The 26,290-nt window shown below is 38.1% G+C and overlaps 1 protein-coding gene across 1 annotated transcript in view; it reads left to right on the top strand.

The window, feature by feature from the left end:
* The window catches only part of ATP10D (ATPase, class V, type 10D), a 109,264-nt gene that overhangs the window by 64,154 nt on the left and 18,820 nt on the right, over positions 1–26,290 (top strand). Inside the window, exons 11-18 of the mRNA XM_011975033.1 lie at positions 6,753–6,941; positions 9,983–10,592; positions 11,244–11,350; positions 13,313–13,439; positions 15,960–16,144; positions 21,221–21,530; positions 24,079–24,155; positions 24,785–24,910. Coding sequence (XP_011830423.1) covers positions 6,753–6,941; positions 9,983–10,592; positions 11,244–11,350; positions 13,313–13,439; positions 15,960–16,144; positions 21,221–21,530; positions 24,079–24,155; positions 24,785–24,910 — 1,731 coding nt within the window. The remainder of the gene's footprint in view (positions 1–6,752; positions 6,942–9,982; positions 10,593–11,243; positions 11,351–13,312; positions 13,440–15,959; positions 16,145–21,220; positions 21,531–24,078; positions 24,156–24,784; positions 24,911–26,290) is intronic.

Raw genomic sequence — 26,290 nt, 5'->3', positions numbered from 1 at the left:
TTGGCTGTGGGTTTGTCATAAATAGCTCTTATTATTTTGAGGTACGTTCCATCAATACCGAATTTATTGAGCGTTTTTAGCATAAAGGGCTGTTGAATTTTGTCAAAAGCCTTTTCTGCATCTATTGAGATAATCATGTGGTCAGAAGGTCATTTTTTAATATATCAATTTCAGAGTTCAACAGACTGTGTTCATGAGTTCCAGTGGGAAGTGTCAGGAACTGTCTAGTCACATCCATTAACAAATCCATTTTACTCCAGAAAAACTAGAGGACCATGTAGCCGATGGGGAAAAGAGGGAAAGGTGCTGTGTGAAAAAAAATTAGAAATCAACATTTTGCTATATTTAAAATTACCTGTATAAAAGTTCAATTTCCTTCTCTGCCTTTTACATTTTATTAAGTCTTGTGTTTTACCAAGATGAGGATTTCCCAGCCATCACACTGATAATACCTACAAAATAGGTGAAATAACAAGAATAAATCAGCTTTGGGGAAGCTTTGTGTTTCTACATTGAATTTATCATATGTTTTTCATAGTTGAGACATGACATGAGTAGACCCCAGGGGTCTTATTTGTACTGGGAAGGCCTTGAGCTTCCCAGGATCCTGGTTCTTCTCAAATTGTCAACAAATGCATAACTACAGCAAGTAGAGTGATCTTTTCAGTCCATGTCCTTTCTGTGGCACTAATATAAAAACTATTATGTTATATCTTAGCCATATGTCAAGTGATTCCAAGACTTAATATTTCTCCAACTTGTAAAATGGAAGAAGAAAGGAATGTACACAGTTCATTCTGTATACTCATTATAACACCATATCAGAAATATATTTTTCTTCTATTTTTCTATCGATATATTTTCTTCTATTATATCTTTTTATCTATCCTTGTATTGAACTTTTTCATTTTACATCCACCTGAAAGTAAGAACATGTTGGCTGTTGTTTAGACAGAAGCAGCACAGTTTGGTAATAAGGTGGCTCTATGCCGCACCTTATTGGTTTCTTGATCAAACCTCACCCTATTCATGGAACAAATAATTGGTTATTTCTTAGTTTAAAGTCTTTGTCCCTTTATAGATAAATTTACCCTGTCTAAAATATATTCTGTCTTCATATACTACCTCCATCCACCAAATCTGGTGAAATATTTATTTCTTTAAAAACTAAATTAAATATCACTTTTTTTCTGAAGACTTCTCAGATTCTCTTCTTTCAGCGTCCGAGCTCTGTTTACACCGTCCCTCCATCCCTTCATCCACGTGGCATTGGTCTTATTTCTGCCTCTGGCAATCCACCATTAACTCCCTGAGAGAAGGATTTATCCATCTTGAATCAACATCTAGCACAAGGGCTGGCATGTCCATTCTCAATAAAGTATTTTTAAAGGTTGTTGGAAGAAGCTACTTACCAGGCTGTCTTTTAATCTGGGCCATTTTCTTTTCATTTGCCTTATACTCCAGTGTCATTACTGATTATATGGATGTGTTGCTGTTATTGTTGTCCTTCTTGTATTTGTGTTTTGTAAAACCATACCCCTAATATATAGAATAAGTAGGTCATGGTCTTCCTCAATGTATAAGATTATTTCTCAATCTTGGTCTAAGCAAGTTGATTTTATCCTTTTGAAGACTAAAGATTATTTTGAGAAAACTACATAATCTTTTATCTGAAAAATGAGCATCTGTAAATATATCATATAAAATTCTAAAAGCCCATCTGTGGAGCCCAGGTTAAGAACACCAGCTTGAGGGCATTCTGAGAGTTGTGATGTCTAAAAGTGGAAGGTTGTAAGATGGCACCCTTCAAAGGAGGCAAGTTGTGAGCCAGCAAGTGAGGATGCCAGGCAGGGTACTGATGAAGATGTACCAGCCTTTGGGCATTAGAATGTCACTGAGGCCCATGAGTCCTGGGTTCATAGTACCTGTTTTAGAAATAGGAACTTTTACTTTGTAAGCCAGTGTGTTTATGCGTCTTTAATTTTCTGGAGTTTTTCATTCAACAAGGATACTGTTTATTCTACGTGAAATGCTCTTCTGTTAGATCTTTGTATAGCTGTCTCCTTTCTGTCATTGAGCCTCAGTTCAAATACCTCCTCAGTGAAGCCTTCTCTGCCACCCAGTTCCAAGTACATTCCATCTCTCCCTTGTCTCTCTCTGTCTCAATATAAAGACATCTTATTTATTTGCTGTTAGGATAGTTTTGGATCTACTCTCTCCCCAAGGTAGAATGTGAGTTCCATGCAAGCCAGGATCCCGTCTGTTCTATGCACACGTCTTACCTTCAGAGGTGCCTGGCACCACAGATTAGCAATAAATATTTATGAGACAATGAATTTATTAATGAATTAATGGACGGCATGGCATAATACTGGACATAATGCTGGACATGGCATAATACTGGAATAAGACATGACCTCAGCCTTCAGTTTTGTTCTAGCTAGAGAAGATAGACATATAAACAAATAATTATAAACCTGCAGTAAAGATGTAGTCACAGTAGTTAATCCAAAGTATAGTAAGTATATCGAAAGTAAAGTAAAGTAAGTATAGTAAGGTCACAAAGAAGGGAGTGATCAGCTCTAAGGAAGTGAAGAAGGATCAAGAAAGGCTGCCTGAAAGAGCTACAACTTGAGTTAGGATTAAACTAATGAGTAGAGAGAGGATCACAGATTGGAAAAGGAAGGAAAGGCATTTGGAGCTTACAGCATGTGGTACATGCAGACATTCAGAACCACAGGGCCATGGGAGAATGTGGTGTGCAGGAGGAATTGTTAGCATGTAGTTATTGACCTTTGTCTCTTTTTTTTTTTTTCAGGACTGTGTTGTTTAGGAATCAGTGGGGAGGGAGTGGTGGCAATAGAATATATTTGTGCCCACTCTTAAGCCAAAGTTGCAATGGTGGAGTGGTGAACCCTTAAAATGAGTAGAGTGGCATCTGGCAATGAAATGAAAAACCTTGGGTACAGGTGGAACTAGGGGAAGAGTGAAGAACAGTATTAGAGCTCCTTGATCAACTTTATGCCCCATCCTTTGTCCATTACTAAACCGTGGGTTTTTAAAGTTTTGCATAAACAATTATAGCGGGCTGCTGCTTCTCTCTGTTTTAAAACAAATTTAACATTTAAATTATATGAAAGCCATTCAAAAGATTCAACAAACACTATTAAAGGGCAAAGGGAGTTTTGGCCAGTTTTTGCTTGTTAATTTGAATTTAAATAGAGGAGAGAGAGAAAAAAAAAAAGAAAGGAGTAAACCTGAATGTGAAATCTACAACTTAGTAGGAAGGCATAATAGGAATTATGAGGGTAAATCTAAAATTTGAGATAGGCAGATATCATACAAGATTAGGACAAAGAGACTAGACTCTCACCAGGAAACCAAATAAGGCTTTGTTTACATTATGGGAAGCTGTCTACATCATGCTCTGTAATCTGCGCTCTCTTTTGAAGTAAAAATTTTCTTGAATTTTAAAAAAATACCTACTTAAGCCCAGTGGGTGGTAATATGTGTTTATTTTCCAAAGAAGAACATCTTTTTCATCTGGTTGTTTCTCCCTCTCTTTCCTTATGAGATATGAGATTAGCAGATTATAGTAACATATGACAATACACTTTTATTGCTTACCCATGTGTCAGGTACTGAGTTAGGAATCCAAAGATCAATAAGATACAGTCCTTACTTTAATGGGCCTTCCAAATTCTCTGGGGAGAGATTCCATACACATGTAAGGAATTATTTAAAGTAAGATGGTTTGAGCCTGGTTCTGAAGTTAACAGGCATCCAGAGAAGGCAGAAACCATCCATCACCGACAAAAGAGCAAAAGTTAATAATGTAATCTTGGGTCTCAGTAAGGAAGATTTTGATCTTGGGAGAAACAGCTACAGATACAGTCAAGCAGGTAAGAATTGCATGTGGTGACTCTCTATCTTCACCTTAATTGGTGACTAACTTCCTAGTCACTAGAAATTAACTTAATTTAGTGGGACCAACTAAAGTAGAAGAATGAGCCATGCCTGAAGCTTCCTTGTATATAGACCTTTCCTTAAATCTTCTGGGCTCTTTTATGTGTATTGTTTTATGTTGCTTTTCAAGGTCTTCTATGGTTCTGACTTTCTAGATTTTTCCCACTTTATTTTGACAATACTTCTCAGCACAATTTTGCTGACCAGAGCCACACAACCCCACTTTCACACACTGTTCCCACTCATCTCCAGCTTGGGCCAACTTCAGTATTACTTTTGTTCTCATGGCCATGGCACAGCCTTTCAGTCATGCAGTCATTGGACTCCCTGAATGGCATATTACGTTGACTACATAAATAGTGTCTTAGTCCATTCAGGCTGCCAGAACAAAATACCATAAACTGGGTAGCTTATAAACAACAGAAATTTATTTTTCACAGATCTGGAGGCTGGAAAGTCCAAGGTCAAGGAGCCAGCAGATTTGGGGTCTGGTGAGGGCCTGCTTCCTGTTTCATAAAAACAGTGCCTTCTTTTACTGTGTCTTCATATGGCGGACAAACTCCCTTGGACCTGGTTTATAAGGACTTGAATCCCATTTATGAAGTCACTGCCCTCATAACCTAATCACCCCAACGGGCTGCACTTCCTAATACCATCACCTTGCTGGTTAGGATTTCAGCATACAAATTTTGGAGAGACCCAAACATTCAGACCATAGTAAGTAGCATTTGTCACAAATGCAGTAGTTGCAAACCTTTCATCAATGTTAGATTGACGTCGGAATGCAAGATAATCCTTATGTTCTGAACCAATTCTTAGTTAAATAATTGCTGAGATCATTGATACAATGAAATCACTATTAGCTTCTGTGGTCTCTGACTCAGTCTCAAATGTCTTCTATAAAAGAAGTCTCTAAAAAATAGAATTTGAAAAGCCTGTACATACTAGCCTCTTCTTGGAGATTCCTAATACCCATTAAACTCTCTGAGAAATGCTAAAATTAAAAAACTTGTTTAAACATTTCTTAAACTTATTTCAGTATAGAACTCTTTGTTAATCTTTTGCTTATTCCATGTTAACATTCAGAGAAGGATGCCATTGGAAATACTGCCCTGACCTGTGGAATCTCATAAGCACTAAACAACAACATAATCGTAGGCCTTGGTAAAATACCATGCAACAAATTTCCCAGGCATCTCTTCATTGACCAAATAAATAAGTCTCTCCAACTTTACCACTTTCTTCTACTGACTTTGGAAAGGGAGTCCTTAAGGCCAGAGTTGTTCCCTGAGTAACTGAGGGTCTAGCACTAGTGCCACCTCAGAGTTATATATGTGAGACTCATGAGAAAATGTGATCAACTTGTTAATTAACAACCATCAGATCATGAATGGCTATGAACTCCATCAAACTGAACAAGATTCAAATTTTGCTAAGTCAAATAGCACAAGCCAGTAGAATTAATGAATTTAGTTAGAAAGTTAGCAATGCTTTTTGACAGCAGGTAACTTGGTGACTCTGGAAGCCAGGTGAGACTGCTAACCTGTCTGAAGGTGAGTGTGTCGTTTGAGAAAGAAGGAAGGAAAAGGAACATTAAATTACTTAGGTTACTGTTATACTGGTCTCATCTTAGTCATTATCTCATTTACTTTGTACAGCCACCTGGGAGGTAAGTGTTATTTTTACCATTAGACAGAAGAGGAAAAGGAGGTTAAGTAAGCTGCCCAAGACCTCCAGTTAGTATGCGGTGGAGCTAAGACCTGAACCTAACCCATATGTTTTCCATCCCATCCTCTCTTCTTATTAAACCTATGCTAACTCTCACCAAACTTTTAAGCATAAATATAAGCCATAATCTTCTGAGTCCATGTCATACATCCTTATATTTTACTCTTTTCTCTAAGTCTCCTCTCCTGGCTTTCCTGCAGTCAGTGTGCTTTGCGGGCCAGCTGCCTCTAGGACTCTTAGAATACAATGGTGCTTTTGTACAACCTTGATTCTGAGCATGTGGTTCCTCCTTTGACTCAGCTGAAAAATTTCTAAAGCAGTTAACTGTATGTTACTGGATTATACTTAGATTTCTACAACAACATTATTTTGTCAAAACTAGTATTCTCACATAAGTGTGAGAAGCACTGTGTCAAACAAAATGGAGTACTTTCTTTCAATAACAACTTCTTAGAACAAACCTGTACTGAGAAGAAAGCATAGTTGCCAGATGTATGTGGTGATCAAAAATCTGGAAGAACCCTTATTAATGTCTTGTATTACTTGAAAATGCTGATAAAATATGTTAGCCTGCTTATAATTTTTATTTTTGGAGAGGTTTTTTTTAATAGTAGTAACTTAAGCCATAAAATATTTTGTTGCAATAACATGGTATGAATAATGCCCAAAGTTTAAGAGTTAGTATTCATCAAGTGATGGTGAATAAATCTGTGACCAAGGTAGAATTCTGGGCTCAATAAAATCTACCTCTGCTATTATGTATTTCAAAATGAGAAAACACTCAGCTAGATTTGGTGAAAATTGAATTCCTGTTTAGTTTAATAGTTAAGATAGTCTCCATTGATAATGTGCATTCTGGATTATCCATTTGTTTTTATGTCTTTTATTTCCCTATTCTCACTTCCCATGACAGGATACACATTAAAATTGTTTTTAGAAAAATAAAGTTTACCATCTCATGATTCATGATCCTGGCTATACAAGTTATTTCTCATGTTGATTTAAAACTAACTTTTATATACTTCTTATAACAACACACTGTCTTACTGGATTTTCAGGAAACAGATGTGGTACCAGACACCAGGCTTTTAGACAAATTTAGTCAGATTACACCTCGGCTCTTTATGCCACTAGATGAGACCATCCAAAATCCACTACTGGAAACTTTGTACATCATCGACTTCTTCATTGCATTGGCAATTTGCAACACAGTAGTGGTTTCTGCTCCTAACCAACGCAGACAAAAGGTAAGTAAGTTCTCTAATGCAAACAAGCGTCACTTTCTGGAAGAGAATTTTGGGTTTAAATGTATCTGTACTGAGCTTGATATATGGATAAAAATGATAAATAATAGCAGCTATATAACACTGATTCAGCATTTCTTCTGTGCTCTGCACTTACCATGGTTTATGTCATGGGCCCCCAACCCCCCTGGTCACAGACCGGTGACAGTCTGTGGCCTGTTAGGAACCAGTCTGCACAGCAGGAGGGGAGGAGAGAACTAGTGAGCATTACTGCCTGAGCTCCACCTCCTGTCAGATCAGGGGCAGCTTTAGATTATCATAGGAATGCGAACCCTATTATTAACTGCATATGCGAGGGATCTAGGTTGTGTCCTCCATATGAGAATCCTAATATCCAGAGAATCTAATACCTGATGATCTGAGGTCCTACCCAACCTGTCCGTGGAAAATTGTCTTCACAAAACTGGTCCCTGGTGCCAAAATGGTTGAGGTCCACTGGTCTAAGTGATTTATTGGTATTAACAAGTTTAATCCTCCTAACAATCTTATGAGTTAGATGCTATTACCCTACTATACTCCATTTTACAGATGAGGCTAAGTAATTTACCCAGGGTCACAATACAGATTTGTGGGGGAGGTGGGATTTGAACCTAGGAAATACAGCTCAGTGCTACTATATTATTTGCCTCTAAGAGGGTAGTGATGAGAACAGTTCATTTTGCTTTAGTTTATTTGCCAAATTGAAGCTTTCTTTGAGACTTCTGAGACCTCCAATATCATATACACTGTATCAAGCAAAATATACAGTATTGGATTCAATATCATGTTTAATGATTTTTTTTTTCTTTTGAGACAGAGTCTTATCCTGTCTCCCAGGCTGGAGTGCAGAGGCATGATCTCAGTTCACTGCAACCTCCGCCTCTCAGGTTCAAGCAATTCTCCTGCCTCAGCCTCCTGAGTAGCTGGATTATAGGCACCCACAACCACGCCTGGCTAATTTTTGTAGTTTTAGTAGAGACAGGGTTTCACCATGTTGGCCAGGCTGGTCTCAAATTCCTGACCTCAGGTGATCCGCCTGTCTCAGCCTCCCAGAGTGCTGGGATTAGAGGCGTGAGCCACTGCTCCTGGCCTTTTTTGTTTTTTTCTGAGACAGGGTCTCAACTCTGTCACCCAGCCTGAAGCTGCATGGTACAATCACAGCTTACTGCAGCTTTGACCTCCTGAGCTCAAGCAATCCTACTGCCTCAGCCTTCTGAGTAGCTGGGACCACAAGTGTTTGCCACCATGCCCAGCTATTTTTTAAAATTTTTGTGGAGATGGAATCTCGCTATGTTTTCCAGGCTTGTCTTGAACTTCTGAGCTCAAGCAATCCTCCCACATCAGCCTCACAAAGTGCTAGGATTACAGGCATGAGCCACCACACCTGGCCAAAAAAACCCTAGATTTTTAAAGTATATTTGTAGCTTAGAATTCATGGTAAATTCATTTTCAGTGAGGAGGAAAACTTGTTTAATGGGCTGGTGATTCACCACTTGCTGTGCTAGCCTCCTTGTGTATAACTATCTCACCTTTTACTCACTTAAAATTCAATTTGCAGCACAACCCAATTCGATTTAATTTTCCATCAGATCATTTTCTTTTGGCAGCTTCTGAGGTGGTCAACTTTAACATAAAAATAATTTCCTTCCAATCAAGTTGAGCTTCATCAGGAACTGTATTTTTACAAGGTTTTGCCTAGGAAGTTGCTCTTTGAAAAAATGATTATGCAGTTACAGAATAAAGGCTGTTCTTTTCCCCCCACATAATTTTTCTAGTAAATCTGTTTTCAAAGTAAGTATCTTTTGATGTTTTCCTTTTAAGAAATATGATTGCCTTATTCTTAAAGAATATAATATTCTACTGCTTGAAAGAAAATCTGTGAAGCATATAAGAGTCTAAGCCTCATGGTATTTCAAAGTAGTGATAGAAAGGCAGTGAATAAGTAGCTAATCAGCATTCATGTGAGATACAGAAACCTCATCTGTGATTGGGTTTTACTCTTCATTTTTGAGTTGCTGATAAGTTTGAAAGTCAACCAGCATAAGACCTTCAAATTATTATAAAATTAGTTATTTTTAGGGGAAAACTTTTTAATTTATTGAGCATTTCTGAATGAGAAAATTTTTCCATCCAGTTAATTGGCCTTCCATAATTCATGTGAATTTCTCAGTTTAATCACTGATAAAAGTTAAGATTTAAGAGAAACCAGGGTGTACAAATAAGAAAAAGTTCTATGAAAATAGAAATTCAAATCCACATTATGATATTGATAACTCTTCTTGATGAAGCTACTTTGCTTACTGGTCCATTTAAAAGAAAAGTCAAAGTAACAAACTTTTGCAGAATCTAGAAAATAAAAGAGAAAAATACATTTTGTTAATCTTTTGATTTGCTTTCTTCTGGTGTTTTTGTTATGTGTATTATTACTTGTTACTTTTTTTACACTAGTCTCATAACTTTTTTGGTATTCCCCTATAGACTTTATAAGCTTTATTTTTAAATATTATATAACATTTCAAGATGTGTCAATTTTGCTGTTACTGAATACTTAATTTGCTTATAGTTTTAAGATTGTTATGGTTAGGATGCACACAATTAAGATCATGGAATTCCTGTATTTCAAGTTATTTCTTTAGAAAAAAATTGCTGAAGGATGCCCACTGCTAGCAATATTAACATTTTATGTGTTTTATTATCAGTTGTCAAATTTCTTTCTAAATGGTTGTAGAAATGTATGTCATTCATTTTAATATTATTAAAATATCAGCAAAGTATTACATAAATATTAAAAATATTAATAAAAATCAAATTATCTAAATATTTATTTAAAAACAAAGTTTTATTTGTATTAATATTTTCCATGGCAGTTGTAAGTAAGGAATGGGATGCTAGCCATTTAAGAGAGTGGTAACTCTTTTTATATCTAATTTATGTCCAGTTTGCCTTCAAAGTTGTTATAAACTGCTTTTGACTGTATTGAGACCTTCCTAAATTGTCTTTCATAGATCAGGCACCCTTCACTGGGGGGGTTGCCCATTAAGTCTTTGGAAGAGATTAAAAGTCTTTTCCAGAGATTGTCTGTCCGAAGATCAAGTTCACCATCGCTTAACAGTGGGAAAGAGCCATCTTCCGGAGTTCCAAACGCCTTTGTGAGCAGACTCCCTCTCTTTAGTCGAATAAAACCGGCTTCACCTGTGGAGGAAGAGGTCTCCCAGGTGTGTGAGAGCCCCCAGTGCTCCAGTAGCTCAGCTTGCTGCACAGAAACAGAGAAACAACACAGTGATGCAGGCCTTCTGAATGGCAAGGCAGAGTCCCTCCCTGGACAGCCAATGGCCTGCAACCTGTGTTATGAGGCTGAGAGCCCAGACGAAGCGGCCTTAGTGTATGCTGCCAGGGCTTACCAGTGCACTTTACAGTCTCGGACACCAGAGCAGGTCATGGTGGACTTTGCTGCTTTGGGACCATTAACATTTCAACTCCTACACATCCTGCCCTTTGACTCAGTAAGAAAAAGAATGTCTGTTGTGGTCCGGCACCCCCTTTCCAATCAAGTTGTGGTGTATACAAAGGGCGCCGATTCTGTGATCATGGAGTTACTGTCAGTGGCTTCCCCAGGTAAGCTTATGCAAAAATGAGATAGTAGTAATTTGAAAAGCTCGGAGATTAAAAGACCACACTCGATGACTTTATAAAGGCGAAGAAATAGATATTTGGGGACTAATCGCATTTGGTGAAGTAGGAGGAAGCTGCCTAGGATTTGATGGGAAAGCAAGTAAGTTTTGGGGCTACCCAGATCTGAGTTCAAATGTGAACTCCATCATTAGTGGGGTCTTGATAAAGTTAGCTAACTATTCTGTGCCTAAGTCTTCAACTCAATGGGTCTTATAGTACCTCCTTTATAGGTTCCTGAAAGGTTTAATGACATACTACATGCAGTGTATTTGAAGAGCCTTTGGCCAAGTGCCTAGCAAATGGAAAGTGCCCAATAAATGTCAGCTAGCAGCATTATAGTTATGCTACTGTTGTTATTGATGATTTGGGAACAGTGTTTGTATCAAGTTCGTGTACTTTCCTCTGCCCAAGGGGAAAGAAACGAGGGAAAGATTTATTCTGAGTGGTCCCTTTTATAGATACCCATATGGGATTCAAAACCAGAAGGCTTTTTTATGTGTTTGTTTAGTGTGGATTAAACTATTATTGTTTTAAAAAGTATTTCTGTAATTTGGCAGACAGGTAGGAACTCAAGCGTCTTGTCCATTATTTCAGATGGAGCAAGTGCGGAAAAACAGCAGATGATAATAAGGGAGAAAACCCAGAAGCACTTGGATGACTATGCCAAACAAGGCCTTCGTACTTTATGTATAGCAAAGAAGGTGAGACTGCTTAGTGCACTCCATCTTTTTTGTTTTTTCCTTGTTTAACTATCATTGACTGAAAACCAGCATGTAGTAAACCCTAATCCAGGCACTGGGGAAGTCCCTGGACACTGGCTCTCTTTTTACCTTCTCTATTCTGTATATTGGTTGGTTGAAGTTTGTTCAAAGTATTTTGCTAGAAGGATGCCTAAAGGTTATATTCTCTAAGTTCTTGCATGTTTCAATATGTCTGTGAGTGCTTTTATATGTAAACAGTTGTTTGACTGGGAACAAAAATCTCTGGATCTTACTTTCTTTCCCTCAGGACTTTGAAAATGTTGACCACTCTGTCTTACAGCATTAAATCTGCTTTGGAAAGAATGAGGCCACAGATCAGCCTTAACTTTTTCATTATAAGTTCTTAATACTCTTTTCTTATGTGCCCGTAAGTCTTTATATGTAAATTCAGGTAAATATCCTAGATATTATCTCAGTATTGATTATTCTTTATTGAGAATGATTTTGGTACATAGCATATCCTTTCTAAACCAAAGTTTAGTAAGAAAGAAGATGGAGCTCCAATAAATTATTTGAGGGATGTTCTTACCAGAACTTTTCATTTCTTACCCAAGTTTTAGTTCATGGGAGCTGCATTAGGGAAAGTGGGATCTGTTGTAGACCCCAAGGAACTCAGTCAACCAGCTGCATGAGGAATCAAAAGCCTGATGGCTGGGCACAGTAGCTCACGCCTGTAATCAGGAGGCCGAGGCAGGTGGATCACCTGAGGTCAGGAGTTTGAGACCAGCTTGGCTAACATGGTGAAACCCCGTCTCTACTTAAAATACAAAAATTAGCCGGGTCTGGTGGTGCATGCCTGTAATCCCAGCTACTCGGGAGGCTGAGACAGGAGAATTGCTTGAACTTGGGAGGCGGAGGTTGCAGTAAGCTGAGATTGTGCCACTGCACTCCAGCCTGGACAACAGAGCGAAACTCCATCTCAAAACAAAAACAAAAACAAAATCAAAAGCCTTCCCCACACACAGTTAAAGGAAGAATGGAGAGTTCATGATCAAACCAACTCTGCCTTTTCAATTGAATGATCCTGCCATTGATTAAAATATAGCCCAGCAAGTGCCAGATTCTCTCAAATCGAATGACCCGTGGGCAAGAATGAGTAGACAGAGAAAGGAATTGCCTCACCCCCTTTACCCCACTCTGCTTTATAAAAACTGAAATGTAGATTTCTCCTCCTATGGCAACCTAAAGACAAAGGAAAATGTATCATTGATCACTTCTCCAGGAATTTCATTTAATTTTTGTTTGAAATAAGACTTGTTTCACCCATAGGACCCTTCTCTGTTTACCATTCATTAACCACATAAAATAACCATCAAAGGAGAATGGCGTGAACCCGGGAGGCAGAGCTTGTAGTGAGCCGAGATCATGCCACTGCACTGCAGCCTGGGCCAGAATGAGACTCTGTTTCCAAAAAAAAAAAAAAAAAAAAAAAAAAGATGTTTCTTTAGGGTCAAAAAAAAAAAAAAAAAAAAAAAAACCATCAAAAGATATGAAAGGTGCTGCTGGTAACAGAATCCTTCGAACTAAACAGTCCTGATACCATTTTCTCAACTGCACCATTAGAATCAAACTGGATTTAACTGTCAATTGGAGACCACTCCCAATTGCATACTTTCTGATTTCATTAAAGACATTAATCCACTGTCATCATATATGGTGCCTAGAATTTCCAGAAATACTGAATTAAAGGGTTCATCCGTCATCATTGTTGCACTAGTCTGACCACAGAGTTTGGGAAGCTAGTGTCCAGGTGATGTGAGGATATGGATCTGACGTGGCTGTGCCCAGAGGGAGGAATATGTAAAACAAGTTGATGGTTTGATATTTTGCCAGAGGTCAGTCCTGGTATTTCCACAAGATCATATGGCTTGCTTCATACCTCTCTTTTAATTTTTCCCATAGGTCATGAGTGACACTGAATATGCAGAGTGGCTGAGGAATCATTTTTTAGCTGAAACCAGCATTGACAACAGGGAAGAATTACTACTTGAATCTGCCATGAGGTTGGAGAACAAACTTACATTACTTGGTAGGTGAATTACATTGTATTGCCTGAATGGAGAATTTTGAAAAACACTGGATATCTCTGAATAAGGGTTATTCACCAGTGCCTTTTCTTCCACTGTGATTTAATAAACATATATAGATCTGCCTACCCTGTCCAATCTGATCTCTATCCAACTTCCAATCCATTCTATTCTGTTGTCCACTGCAGTGAACTAGACTTCACTTGTGATAGGGTCAGGATGGTCACCCCAAGAAGATCATGTAAAACCCAACACTTAACATAGACTACAAAGTCAAGTAAATGTTCCAATAAATATCTTGGTTCAAATCAAGATAAATATCAGAATAGAGTTTCTTGTCAGGCATTGGATAAGGTGCTTAATATGTGTTATCTTTTTGTTGAATTCTCACAACAAATCTCCATCTTATGTAGAGGAAATGTGGGGCACAGAATAGTTCAATGACTTGTTCAAGGTCATATGCCAGTGGCTGACATTACTCATTAACCAAACATGGAACTCATGTCTGCCTGGCTCCAAACTTTTTATCCTGCATCTGCTACTGGACTAAGGAAATTTATTTTTCTTCTCTTCTTGATTTCAACTAAAATTGCACAACTGATCCCTCTTGTCTTGGATTAAACTGAATCTTAGAATTATCTGAAGTGCTTTAAAAAAATATTGATGCCTGCATCCTATCCCCTGAGATTCTGATTCAAGTGATCTGTTGTGTGGCTTGGGCATTGGAATTTTTTATAGCTCCCTAAAGTGATGCTAAAGGCGGTCAAGTTTGAGAACCACTGTCTAAGAGTCTGGAGACCTAGATTCTAATATAAGCTCTGATATACCAAGATACCAGCTTCTGAGCTCCATTCCTCTATTTAGGAGGAAAGCATTGACCTAACTTAGTATCTAGCAAATAGAGCAATGATACCTACACTAAGTGATTTCTCTGTGACAGTGTAAGTAGTATAGGTCCACATTTCCTCATCTGCGATTCCAAAATCAAAAATGCTCCATGGGTTTAGTGCCAAAACTCATTTGGCAGAAGAATCATGCCTGATTTGATATAAGACTATTTATAGTTCTTTATTATCCTAATTTGTGTGAACATTTGTCAGTTTTCCTGCAGAAATATTAATATGCTTGATTACCGAGTATTATAGAATATGGTATATGCACCATATTACTTTTTTAATATCTGAAAAATGTTTGAATTCCAAAACACATATGGCCCCAGTTGTTTCAGAAAAGGAAACTGTAGACCCATGAAAGAACATTGCAAATAGACATTGCATCTTACTGGCAAGAGCATTCTTTAAAAGCCTGCCCTTTAAAGGACATGAACAGATATTTTTCTAAAGAAGACATACAAGTGGCCACAAACATGAAAAAATGCCCAACATCACTAGTTATCAGGTGCAGACAAATGCAAATTCAAACCACAGTGAGATACCATCTTACACCAGTCAGAATGGCTATTAAAATGTCAGAAAACAACAGATGTTGGCAAGGATGCAGAGAAAAAGGAACGCTTATATACTGCTGGTAGGAATGTAAATTAGTACAAATTCTATGGAAAACAGTATGGAGATTCTCAAAGAACTGAAAATGGAATTACCCTTCAATCCAGTAATCCCACTACTGGGTATCTACCCAAAAGAAAAGAAATCATTATATCAAAAAAGTACTTGCAATCATAGGTTTATCACAGCACTGTTCACGATAGCAAAGTCATAGAATCAATCTAAGTGTCCATCAACAAATGATTAAAGAAAAATGTGATATATATATATATCTACACACACACACACATATATATACACAATGGAATCCTACTCAGTCATAAAATAGAATGAAATTGTGTCTTTTGCAGCAACATGGATGAAACTGGATGCCATTATCTTAAGTGAAATAACCCAGAAACAGAAAGTCAAGTACCACATGTTCTCGCTTATAAGTAAGAGCTAAATAATGTGTACACATGGACATGGAGAATGAAATAGTAGACATTGGAGACTCAGAAAAGTGGAAGGATAGCTCAGGGGGCAAGGGATGAGAAATTACCTAACAGGTACAATTTACACTATTGGCATTGTGATTACACTGAGAACCCAGATTTCACCCCTAAACAGTATTTCAGTGTAACAAAACTGCATTTGTACCCCCTAAATCTATAAAAATAAAAATAAATAAAATCCCGCCCTTATCCTTGGGAATATCATAGAATTATAAAATTGTAGTGTAAGGTTGCATAAACAATTGACTCAAACACCTTCAATTTACAGATAAGAAAACTAGCCAAAAGGAGAACAAGTAAGTTTGATAAATTCATTGATCCCTGAGGCTTCCTTCCCAAAATATTACATTGCATATAATTTTGGTCTGGGTTGCCAAACCTCCTTTGACTCTCCAGAGGCAGCTGGGCAGTTTATATAGTTTAGGGTTGAGCTGGCTAACAGATATGATTCAACTGTAGACTAGCTGAGCTTCAGCTGGCTTTGGTTTCTTACAAGTCCTATTTTACTTTGGTTATTTTTTAGGTGCTACTGGCATTGAAGACCGTCTGCAGGAGGGAGTCCCTGAATCTATAGAAGCTCTTCACAAAGCGGGTATCAAGATTTGGATGCTGACAGGGGACAAGCAGGAGACAGCTGTCAACATAGCTTATGCATGCAAACTACTAGAGCCAGATGACAAGCTTTTTATCCTCAATACCCAAAGTAAAGTGCGTATATTGAGATTAAACCAGTTCTTCTATATTTTCAAAGCCATTGGAACATCTGAGATTTGATGTATGCAAGGATAAAAACAAAACAAAACAGCAACCATTAGCTTTTGTTTGTTTGTTTGTTTGTTTGTTTGTTTGTTTTTGAGACGTAGTCTTTCTCTGTCACCCAGGCTGGAGTGCAGTGGTGTGTTATCTTGGCTCACTGCAACCTCTGCCTCCCAGGTTCAAGCAATTCTGCTTCAGCCTCTCAAGTAGCTGGGATTACAGGCATCTGCCACCACACCTGTATTTGTATTTGTATTTTTAGTAGAGATGGAGTTTCACCATGTTGGCCAGGCTGGTCTTGAACTCTTGACCTCAAGTGATCTGCCTGCTTTGGCCTCCCAAAGTTCTGAGATTATGGGGTGAGCCACTGTGCCCGGCCAGCAACCATTAGCTTCTTGATAATTTTTTCTATCCAGAAACCTACCTTGTGCTTGGAAGGGCGTCATAGTTCTTCTAAAGGCTTAGTGGAAAATTATAATGATTCAGAGGAATCATTGCTGAATAAAGTCGTTAGGAGAAAGTTTTGTTTTATTTTTTTATTTGCTTTCCCCCCATCCACACTGGATTACCAGGGATCTGACAGGCCTTAGCCCAAACTGAGAAAATATATCAAGTCCTGAGACAGGAATCTACCTCCCTTTCAAGATGAGAAAAAGTGATAGTGTCTATTGAAATCAGGTGAATAAATTATTAAATATTTTTATGGCAATTCTAAAAATAGACTCTTAGGGAATTCATGCCTTCTTGTAATTCCTAGATAGTGCTCCCGAGAATATCGTAAGTTTGAATAACTGTTTAAGGGAAAAGGAAAATGTCATTTTTTAAAGAAGAAGGAATATAAGAGGCTTAGACTCAGACCAGTTTTTTCTATTTTTGCCTTCCGCTAATCTGTAACGCCAATGTTTGATCAGATAAATGAGGGTTTTATTTTTCTCAGAAGCCTTCCAGTATAGTGATACCCTCCAAGATTTGTGCACATTGTTTATTTTTTCTTGAAAAACTTCCTCCCATTCTTCTTCAGTAGTCAGACTTAATCAGTGATATCAATCCCATCACTGCAGTCTGCCTTCTTTGAAATCTTGTGGAACTTTTCTTCAAGATCACTTCTTGAGCTTTGCCTGCCTAAGGCTGCCATGATTGGTTAGCATGTTTTTGTTTGTTTGTTTGTTTGTTCGTTTTTGAGATGGAGTCTTGCTCTGTTGCCCAGGCTGGAGTGCGGTAGTGTGATCTCGGCTCACTGCAAGCTCCACCCCCCGGGTTCACGCCATTCTCCTGCCTCAGCTTCCGGAGTAACTGGGATTACAGGCTCCCAACGCCATGCCCGGCTAATTTTTTCTGTATTTTTAGTAGAAACGAGGTTTCACCGTTTTAGTCAGGGTGGTCTCGATCTCCTGACCTCGCGATCCGCCTGCCTTAGCCTCCCAAAGTGCTGGGATTACAGGCGTGAGCCACCGCGCCCAGCCTGGTTAGCATGTTTTTATAGTCAGGCCTCAACCAGCACCCAGCTAAATGGTACATTTTGAGAAAAGGGAAAAATAGAGTGGGTTCTTCTTTACGGTGGCCCAGTGACCCATAACCACAACCAGCAGCCAACTCCCAGTAGCTGCAGGGGGCAGAACCATAGAAGATGCTTAGTCATTTCAGTCACCAAAAAGAATGTAGCCTAGGTGGCTGGTAAGACTAGCGATCAAATGCTTGCCCTGCTGCTGACCGAGTATTTGGCCTTGGGGAGTTACCCTCCTATGCTGCTTTTTCTTTACTTGTAATGGGAGAGTAATGACTATTTAATAGGGTTTTTGTGAGCATTAAATGAAAAAATATAAATTGTTTAATGCGGTGCCTATGAGATGAGAGAGGTTCAGTAAGCATTAAAAAATAAAAATAGAGATTGTTGTGAATAGTAAAATCTTTAGGACTGTGAAATTCATTTATAATGCAATATATCCATGTAAAAAATTACACTTGTATCCTTAAATTTATATAAATAAAAAATTATTTATAAATACACAATTTTTCTTATGTTTAAAGGCATTTAAAACTATCAATTCAAGAAGTATTTACTGAGTATCTATAACTTTTTTGCTATCGATAGCTATTCCGCGTGGGAATTTTCCAAATAACTAAATAGACTACAACAAACATAATTAATTTAGTTTAATCACGACTCAAGATAAAAAGCCAGGCACATAGTATGGGCTCAGTCAGTAGTATTTAACTCCTTTCTTTCCCCCTCACACTCCTAGTCCCTCAGGAATCACTAAGAGTTTAAAAGGACTGGAAGATCATGGAGCCCAGTGTGTCACAGTGAAGGAATTGCTCCTATAACATTCTAGATAGGCAACATGGCAGCCAGTAAAATGTCTGAAGTCACTTTTGTCGTGTCATCTTTACAAATTTCCATCAATGTTGTTCTTCAATTTACACATTAGATTATAAATGTTGCCAGTTATAAATTACCTTTTACTCTCATAGAAGTTTTTTTCTTCGTTTGTTTTAATATAGTCATATCCTGTTTGTAACTAGTTACTGCATTGGAATATACAAAGGCCTTTCAGGATTGGTCATTTAATTTTTTCAGTTTTATTTTTGTAATTTCATTTAAACTTTTCTCCTCAGATTGGTAACTTTCTATCTTCATAATTTATATTAGAATCTGCTAAAAGGCTTTCCATACCTGATCTCATTTGACAATTACAACAAATAGACGTATAAAATAAATTATCTGTTTTATAACTTGAGACTCCAAATGCTTGTGATTTCTCTAAGTACATCTGATTACTAAACTTTAAATTTTCTGATTCTTATTTCAGTATATTTTCTAATTATATATCACATATTACATATATACAGTTGATTCTCCTTATTTGTAGAGCTATGGTTGCCTCGAGCTCTGAATTAGTAAACACTGACCACTGCTTTTAGAGGAGATACAAAGTTAGCTTACTCTAATTACAATATACTGTCAACAATCAATATGTGACCTTGTTTCTTCTGAAATGTACCTTATTTCATATGCATATTAATGATTCATTAACGTTAAATGCATTGCCAACAACACTGTAACGTATACCCAAACAAAGCTTATCTAACATGGGTAAGTTCCCCCGATAAGACACATCACAGCCCTTTTTACTTGGGAACACTGCAGCACCACGATTGGAAATCATTTTAAACAGCAAAATCACTGACAAAAAGTAGAAAGATGCAAAAAATATGCCACTAAATAGCCCATGAAAAGAAGACTTTGCTACAGTTTGAGAAGTGGCAAAAGAAGGCATCATGGTGTTCAGCTTCAGCTGGGAATGGGCATATCACGTGACTTAAATGTCACTCTTTGCATGTGACACTCAAATGTCACTCTGTGACATGTGACCACAAAAGCACCTCAAGTATTGTGAAATTACAGATAAATTTTATCACACAGGCGAAATGACAAATGTGGACTCCACAGATAATGAAGATTAGCTGTGTGTGTGTATGTACTTCTGTTATTTTTATAATGAAAAAATAGTTAATTCGTAAAACCTAAACACATACTCAAATAAATAGAAGAGTACAAAAACCTTTATAATCAATTTATAATCATAAAACTACAATTTAAAATTATATTTTGAATATCCACACAGACTGTATTCTGTATACTGGAAGCATATTGATGTCACAAAGACCATATTTATATTGTTGTATGGTATTGCAGCTGTATTCTTTCAATTACAAATACCTTACACATAATCCGATGTTAATGTTTTCAATGACTGTGAGGCATGTTACTTTCTAAATGTGCCTTTTTAATTTAACCAAACTCCGGAAGGATTTTAAAAATAATTTTTACTATGATGTAATGAGCTGTATGAGCATATCTGATTCATCTCTGTATACTTTTCCTTAAGGGCTTTGGAGGTGTATGAGATCAAATTCATTCCTAAAATAGAGCCCTATGAACACTCCACAAGAGTGTTTATAGTTTTGTGTGTTTCGTACACACATATCCATATCTACTTCTTCCTTGCTTTTCTTATTTTGTTGTAGGTTGAGAAATGCTTGATGAAACAGCATTGAAAATCACAGCGAACAAGCTCTGAGTGACAGCTCTTTCACAAATCAACTATTTCAGACTTAGTGTATAAACTAAACTTAAATTCACTGCTCCTGGATTTGGAATCTATCTTAGTGGTCGCTTGACACAAGAATTTCTGGATAAGCTTATTGTTCATCTTCTTGAGTAGAATTCATTCAATGAATGTTTACTGAGCACCTGATGTGGTCCTCTTTTAAGCCTCATGAAGGCTTCAAAAGTAAATTAAAAGTGATAACTGCCTTTAAGGAACTTCCTAACTAGTATGGAGTGAGGATGTATACAAACGAGATGTGATAAGTACCACCAAGAACATCCTGGCCAGCATGCAAGCGCCATGAGGGCAGGAATTTTCATGTTTGTTGGTGTAGGTCCAGCTCATGGAATGTTTTCTAATATATAGTTTCTCATTAAATACTTAGTGAGTGAATGAATACATTGAATCCAAAAGAAGATATAAACAATAATTACTATTTCAAATGTCTGCCATGTGTCACGCCTTACACTAGGAGTTTTGCATGTATTATTTTGCTTAAGCCTCACAACAACATTATGATGGAAATAATATTTGCATATTTTTAATGAGAAAGTTAAGGTTTAGAGAAGGTACATAGTTTGCCCAAGGTCAAGCAGCTGCTAATTGGCAGAATGACACCAGAGGACTCTTGGGATTCACTGTTCAAGAAGGCAGATTGCACATATGAAGAAATTTCACAGCTATTTCTTTATAAGAAATGCAGTTGGGGGTGAGATGTTCCCCCTCCTTTTAACTCATCCCCACATACACACAGAACTCTCTGTGGAAGACTCGTAAAATCTTTGAAAATAATCAGTTATTCATTATTTGAGGTTTTCTTGATTCAGCAATTGCTAAAAAATGACAATTAAAAAATGTAACTGGTTCTGGCACCCAGGGAGCCTGGAGGCTAACCACCTTTGCCTCTTGTTTCAAGGATGCCTGTGGGATGCTGATGAGCACAATTTTGAAAGAACTTCAGAAGAAAACTCAAGCCCCGCCAGAGCAAGTGTCATTAAGTGTAGATTTACATCAGCCTCCTGTCCCCCAGGACTCCGGGTTACGAGCTGGACTCATTATCACTGGGAAGACCCTGGAGTTTGCTCTGCAAGAAAGTCTACAAAAGCAGTTCCTGGAACTGACATCTTGGTGTCAAACTGTGGTCTGCTGCCGAGCCACACCACTGCAGAAAAGTGAAGTGGTGAAATTGGTCCGCAGCCATCTCCGGGTGATGACCCTCGCCATTGGTGAGTGAGGATGAATCCAAGTCCTGCACTTCTTCCTTTCACACCACACCAGACACCGATCCTTCTGTCTCTTTCCTCTCCCAGTACTCCTTCCATTTTGCTCCTCCCTTTCTCTCTACCACATTCACTCCTTCCCATCACCTGTTTGAGCACCTTCCTCTATCACCTATTTGAGCACCTTCTGTGAACCAGGTAGTAGGGATGTGACATGGTAAACAATAAAATAGTCCAGACTTCTTAGTTTAGTGTCAGACCCCCAAATCAACAAGCTTAAGCCGAGTAATAAACTGAATCACAGAACTGAAAAATTCATGTGTTCTACCTTCAGGAAAGCTAAATTCAAGGACATGACAATTCACTTATCCATTCCACAAATATTTATCAAGTGCCTTCTTTGTACCAGGCATTTTTCTAAGGAATGGAGATACAAGAGTATATAAAATTGACAAAGTACCTTTTTACAAGGAACTTACATCTAGTAGGAAGGCATACAGTAAAACAAAGCATAAATCTGTAAGGTATCAGATAGTGATAAGTACTATTGAAAAAATAAAGTGGACTAAGGAGATGTAGAGCACTGGAGATAGGCTGGGGCTGCTCTTTTAAGCACGATTTTCCAAGAAGGTCTCACTGCTAAGGTTGACTGGGAGCAGAGACATGAAGGAAATCATAAAGGGGCCATGGGAGACACGGGGAAGAACATTCCTGGAAGAGAAGGCAGCGAAAATGAAAGCCATGAGGGGAACCATGTTTGGTGTGTTTGAGGACAAAGCTGATTAAGCAAAGGGAGGAGTTTTGTGCAGGTTATTAAAGGTCAGAGAAGCGGCAGGGGGCCAGATCACACAGGGTCTTAGAGGACATTGTAAAATTAGGGAGCCATTGAAGGATTTTCAGCAGAAGTGGGACATGATTTGCCTTAAATTTAAAATGATCATGTTGGCTGTTCTGTCAGAGTAATTGTTGGACTGCAGAGACATACGAAATCAGTTTTGATAATTCAGCAAGAGATGATGGTGGCTTGGGCACAGCTGGGAGCAAAGGAAGGGTTGGGACGTGGTCAGATAATGGGCACGGTCTAAAAAAAGACCCAGTGACATTTGCTGGCATATTGGATATGTTATATGAGAGAAAGAGTTGTCAAAGGGAATGCCAAAGTTATGTCTAAGAACAGAAAGAACGGAGTTGCCATTTACTGAGATAGAGGCAGGGGAAATTGGGAATTGGGTCTTACTCATGTGAAGTTTGAAAAGGCCATTAAATGTCTAAGCAGTGATATTGGTGTGAAGCGAGAATAAAAGTCTGGAATTTAGGAATAAGAAATTGGCTAGAGATGTAAATATGAAAATCAGAAGTCTAGTGCATATCAGGCTGGATACAGTGGCTCACGCCTGTAATCCCAGCACTTTGGGAAGCCGAGGTGGGTGGATCACTTGAGTTCAGGAGTTCAAGACCAGCCTGGCCAACATGGTGCAACCCCACCTCTACTACAAATACGAAACTTGGCCAGGCATGGTGGTGGGAGCCTGTAGTCCCAGCTACTAGGGAGGCTGAGGCAAAGAATGACTTGAACCCGGGAGGCAGAGGTTGCAGTGAGCTGAGATTGTGCCACTGCATTCCAGCCTGGGTGACAGAGCAAGATTCTGTCCCAAAAAAAAAGAAAGAAAAGAAAAAAAAAGAGTCTAGTGGATATTAAAGCCTTGACACCAAAGAATGAGTATAACTGAAGAGAATTGTAGTATGAGATTAAGATCTCAGAGACTCCAGTGTTAAGCTGAAGACTTGGCATATCAGCGCTCTCTTTCAATGTCTGTTTTCCCTTTGGACTGCTTCCAGTCTCAGGTAACTTTCCCCCCAGGGTGGTGATGTAGCCACTAAAACTCCTGGGTTTCCATCATATCCTATTAACAACTTGGGTGAAAAGATAGCATCACTTTTCAGATTGCTGCAGTAAAGTTTCAGGATTAGGGTGGAATTTTGTTCAGTTATCTTGTTGAATAAACAAATAAATGAATTATTCAAGCTTATGGATCCAGATGTTTCCGAAGCGAAAACTCCTGGATTTATAATTATATATAACATAATTAGAATTTATTACATTATAATTATATTTATATGGATTATATATAATACTTATAATTTATATCATACATTATATATAATATATAACAATTATTAAGCTGAGAGCAAGAAAAATTGAAATCCAGCAAAGTGAGCTGCGGGTGATAAGGACAGTGTTATCACGTGCATGGCTACAGGGAGAAGGGTGTATCTGGCGAATGGAAAGTAGTATGAGTGACATGAAAAACAAGATCAGTCTGGGTGGGTGTCATAGCGTGAAGCAGTTTAAAGCAGTGTTGAGTTTGGAATTCTTCCTGATGGCAGTGGGATGACACTTCATTTCTGTTTAACTTACTTCCAGGAAACTTGGAGAAAGGGATGAACTTTGAAGGATTTATTTGTTCACTTGAGCTGCCCCTATCGATTTGCAACATTTACACCCTTTCTTTACTCCTCATATGTTTCTCTCCTTTTTTTCTGCCTCATGAAGGTGATGGTGCCAATGATGTTAGCATGATACAAGTGGCAGACATTGGAATAGGAGTCTCGGGTCAAGAAGGCATGCAGGTGAGTGGATATTGTGCACCCAAGTTCTGTGGCCTTGACCTGCCCATCCAAAGGCAGCATTCTCCACGGTAAATTCTCTGTGGCAGAGTGAGGCTGTATGTGGCTAGCTGAGGAGTGGGAGACAGGAAGTTTACCTATCCATTCACTGATTTTTTTACTAGGTGAGTATTATGGCATTTCCTGGATAATTTTAGCTGTATTACTCACCTGTTAAAAATAGAGCTTACCTAAATCATAGGAATATATATTTTAGTCCTGCAATAGCTGCGTAAATTCTGACTCTGAAGAAGCTACTAAGGATTTGAATGAAGGACCTAAAGATCTTGAGGCAGGTGAGGGAGTAAAAAAAGGGAAAGAAGAGGGTATGAGAGGAGAAGGAAGGAAGTGGGAGTGTCCTATTTGTGTGCACGTGTGTGTATGTATATGTGGGTGTGTGGGGGGGATGGTATTTTAGGCACAAAATTCAGATAAAAGCTCGTAATCCAAAAAATGATTTTCATTCATGTATGGAACAAATGCTGTCAGAAGAAGGTAGAATATGAGACTTAGAGTTTCCCAAGAATTGTGCTGTGTCTGTTCTAACATGTTTGATCATTCAGGATGGCATTCTCTCCCCATTGCATCTGCAGGCTGTGATGGCCAGTGACTTTGCCGTTTCTCAGTTCAAACATCTCAGCAAGCTCCTTCTTGTCCATGGACACTGGTGTTATACACGGCTTTCCAACATGATTCTCTATTTTTTCTATAAGAATGTGGTATGTAACCCCAGAGAATTTGTGCCTTTTCCCTTCATGCCTTCCAAGCCTGTTGCATCAGGAATGAAGAGGAAGTGTCCTATGCTAAACTCACTTTCCTTATTGATGTATTGGGAACAGCCAGGACCAGTCTTGCTGTCTTATCAGAACTAAGCTGGGAATGTGCTATGTTTCAGCTGCTGACAGCAAATTGCCAGGCTTGTCCATCTGCTAACATTTTCTACTCCCTGTGCATTTAAATTAAGTCCTGTCTGTTTCATTTAAAATCCAGTTTTTAACCTTCCATAAAAAAGGCTGTGACAAGAAGAATTATGAAATGTTTAACGCTATCTGTCAGTAGAGAATGAAAAGGTTTGCATCCGTTTTACTGGAAATATCAAAAAATATCAGCTCTTCCATATTAATGTCCCATGTATTATAGTAAAGACACAGATACAGATGAAAACCTAGTATGTCTTAGCATGTAGCTGGCTGTTGCTCACAGATGTAAGCATTCTCTAGCCAACCTATAAAATGTATTTGTGCTCAGTAGTTATTTAACGATAAAGGAATTATATTTTGATTATTTAATTCCTAAAAGGGCAGAATTTGATTAGAAATCCAGGCCTCTAATCTTCAGCCTACTATTTAAATTTCATTTTCCTCTTTTTATAAAATCATACGTAATCAGATGTAAGTATCTTCTAAGAGGGGTAATTATGTAAATATCATGAATTTTAGGCCAAATTCACTCTTAGTTTTTAAAGTCCGTATGTAGTATGTTAGTAGACATGGGTTGATATCAATCTATTAAGATACCATTTTCAGGGGGAAAAAAGTCATTTTTAGGAGATCCCAAATGTGTAATTTAGAACTCTGTGCGCGTGAGTGTGTATGTCCATCAGTAGGAATATTTTTTTTCCTGCAGCAGGACTCTTTTCAGGAATCGCTCAAGACTTTACTAATTAGAATTAGTGCAGTTAGTCAAAGTTTAGTAAAACTCAGATACTTTAGGAAAATATTTGAAATGTATGAAATCTCTGCCTGAGTATGTGCTTCTGGGGAAAACTGCAGCTTGTAATTTACAATTCCAGAACTTAGTGGCCAATGGCTTTTAAAGAGGAGCCCCTCTCCCAAGTTTTTATTTTAAACCTTTGCATTTGTTCATCTTCTCCCCAGTTGTGGCAATATCCATTCACCTTCTCACCTCCTTTTAACTCCAGATTGAATCCAACAGTAAAGAAATACTAGTATTAGGAGGAGATGCTATACACTCTCGAAGAGAGGGAGTGTTCATTAGTAGAGAGAATCAGGACCTCGGTGGTCTTCCTGCTCCATAATCCTTGAGTGGCCATTCATACTGATAATCTCCAGACTTAATTGATATCTGTTATTTACCTA

This window comes from Mandrillus leucophaeus, unplaced genomic scaffold (assembly GCF_000951045.1).
Source record: "Mandrillus leucophaeus isolate KB7577 unplaced genomic scaffold, Mleu.le_1.0 Scaffold1504, whole genome shotgun sequence".
Classification (NCBI taxonomy): Eukaryota; Metazoa; Chordata; class Mammalia; order Primates; family Cercopithecidae; genus Mandrillus; species Mandrillus leucophaeus.
Note: the sequence above shows the minus strand (reverse complement) of the source record. Positions and strands in the feature narration are given on the sequence as shown.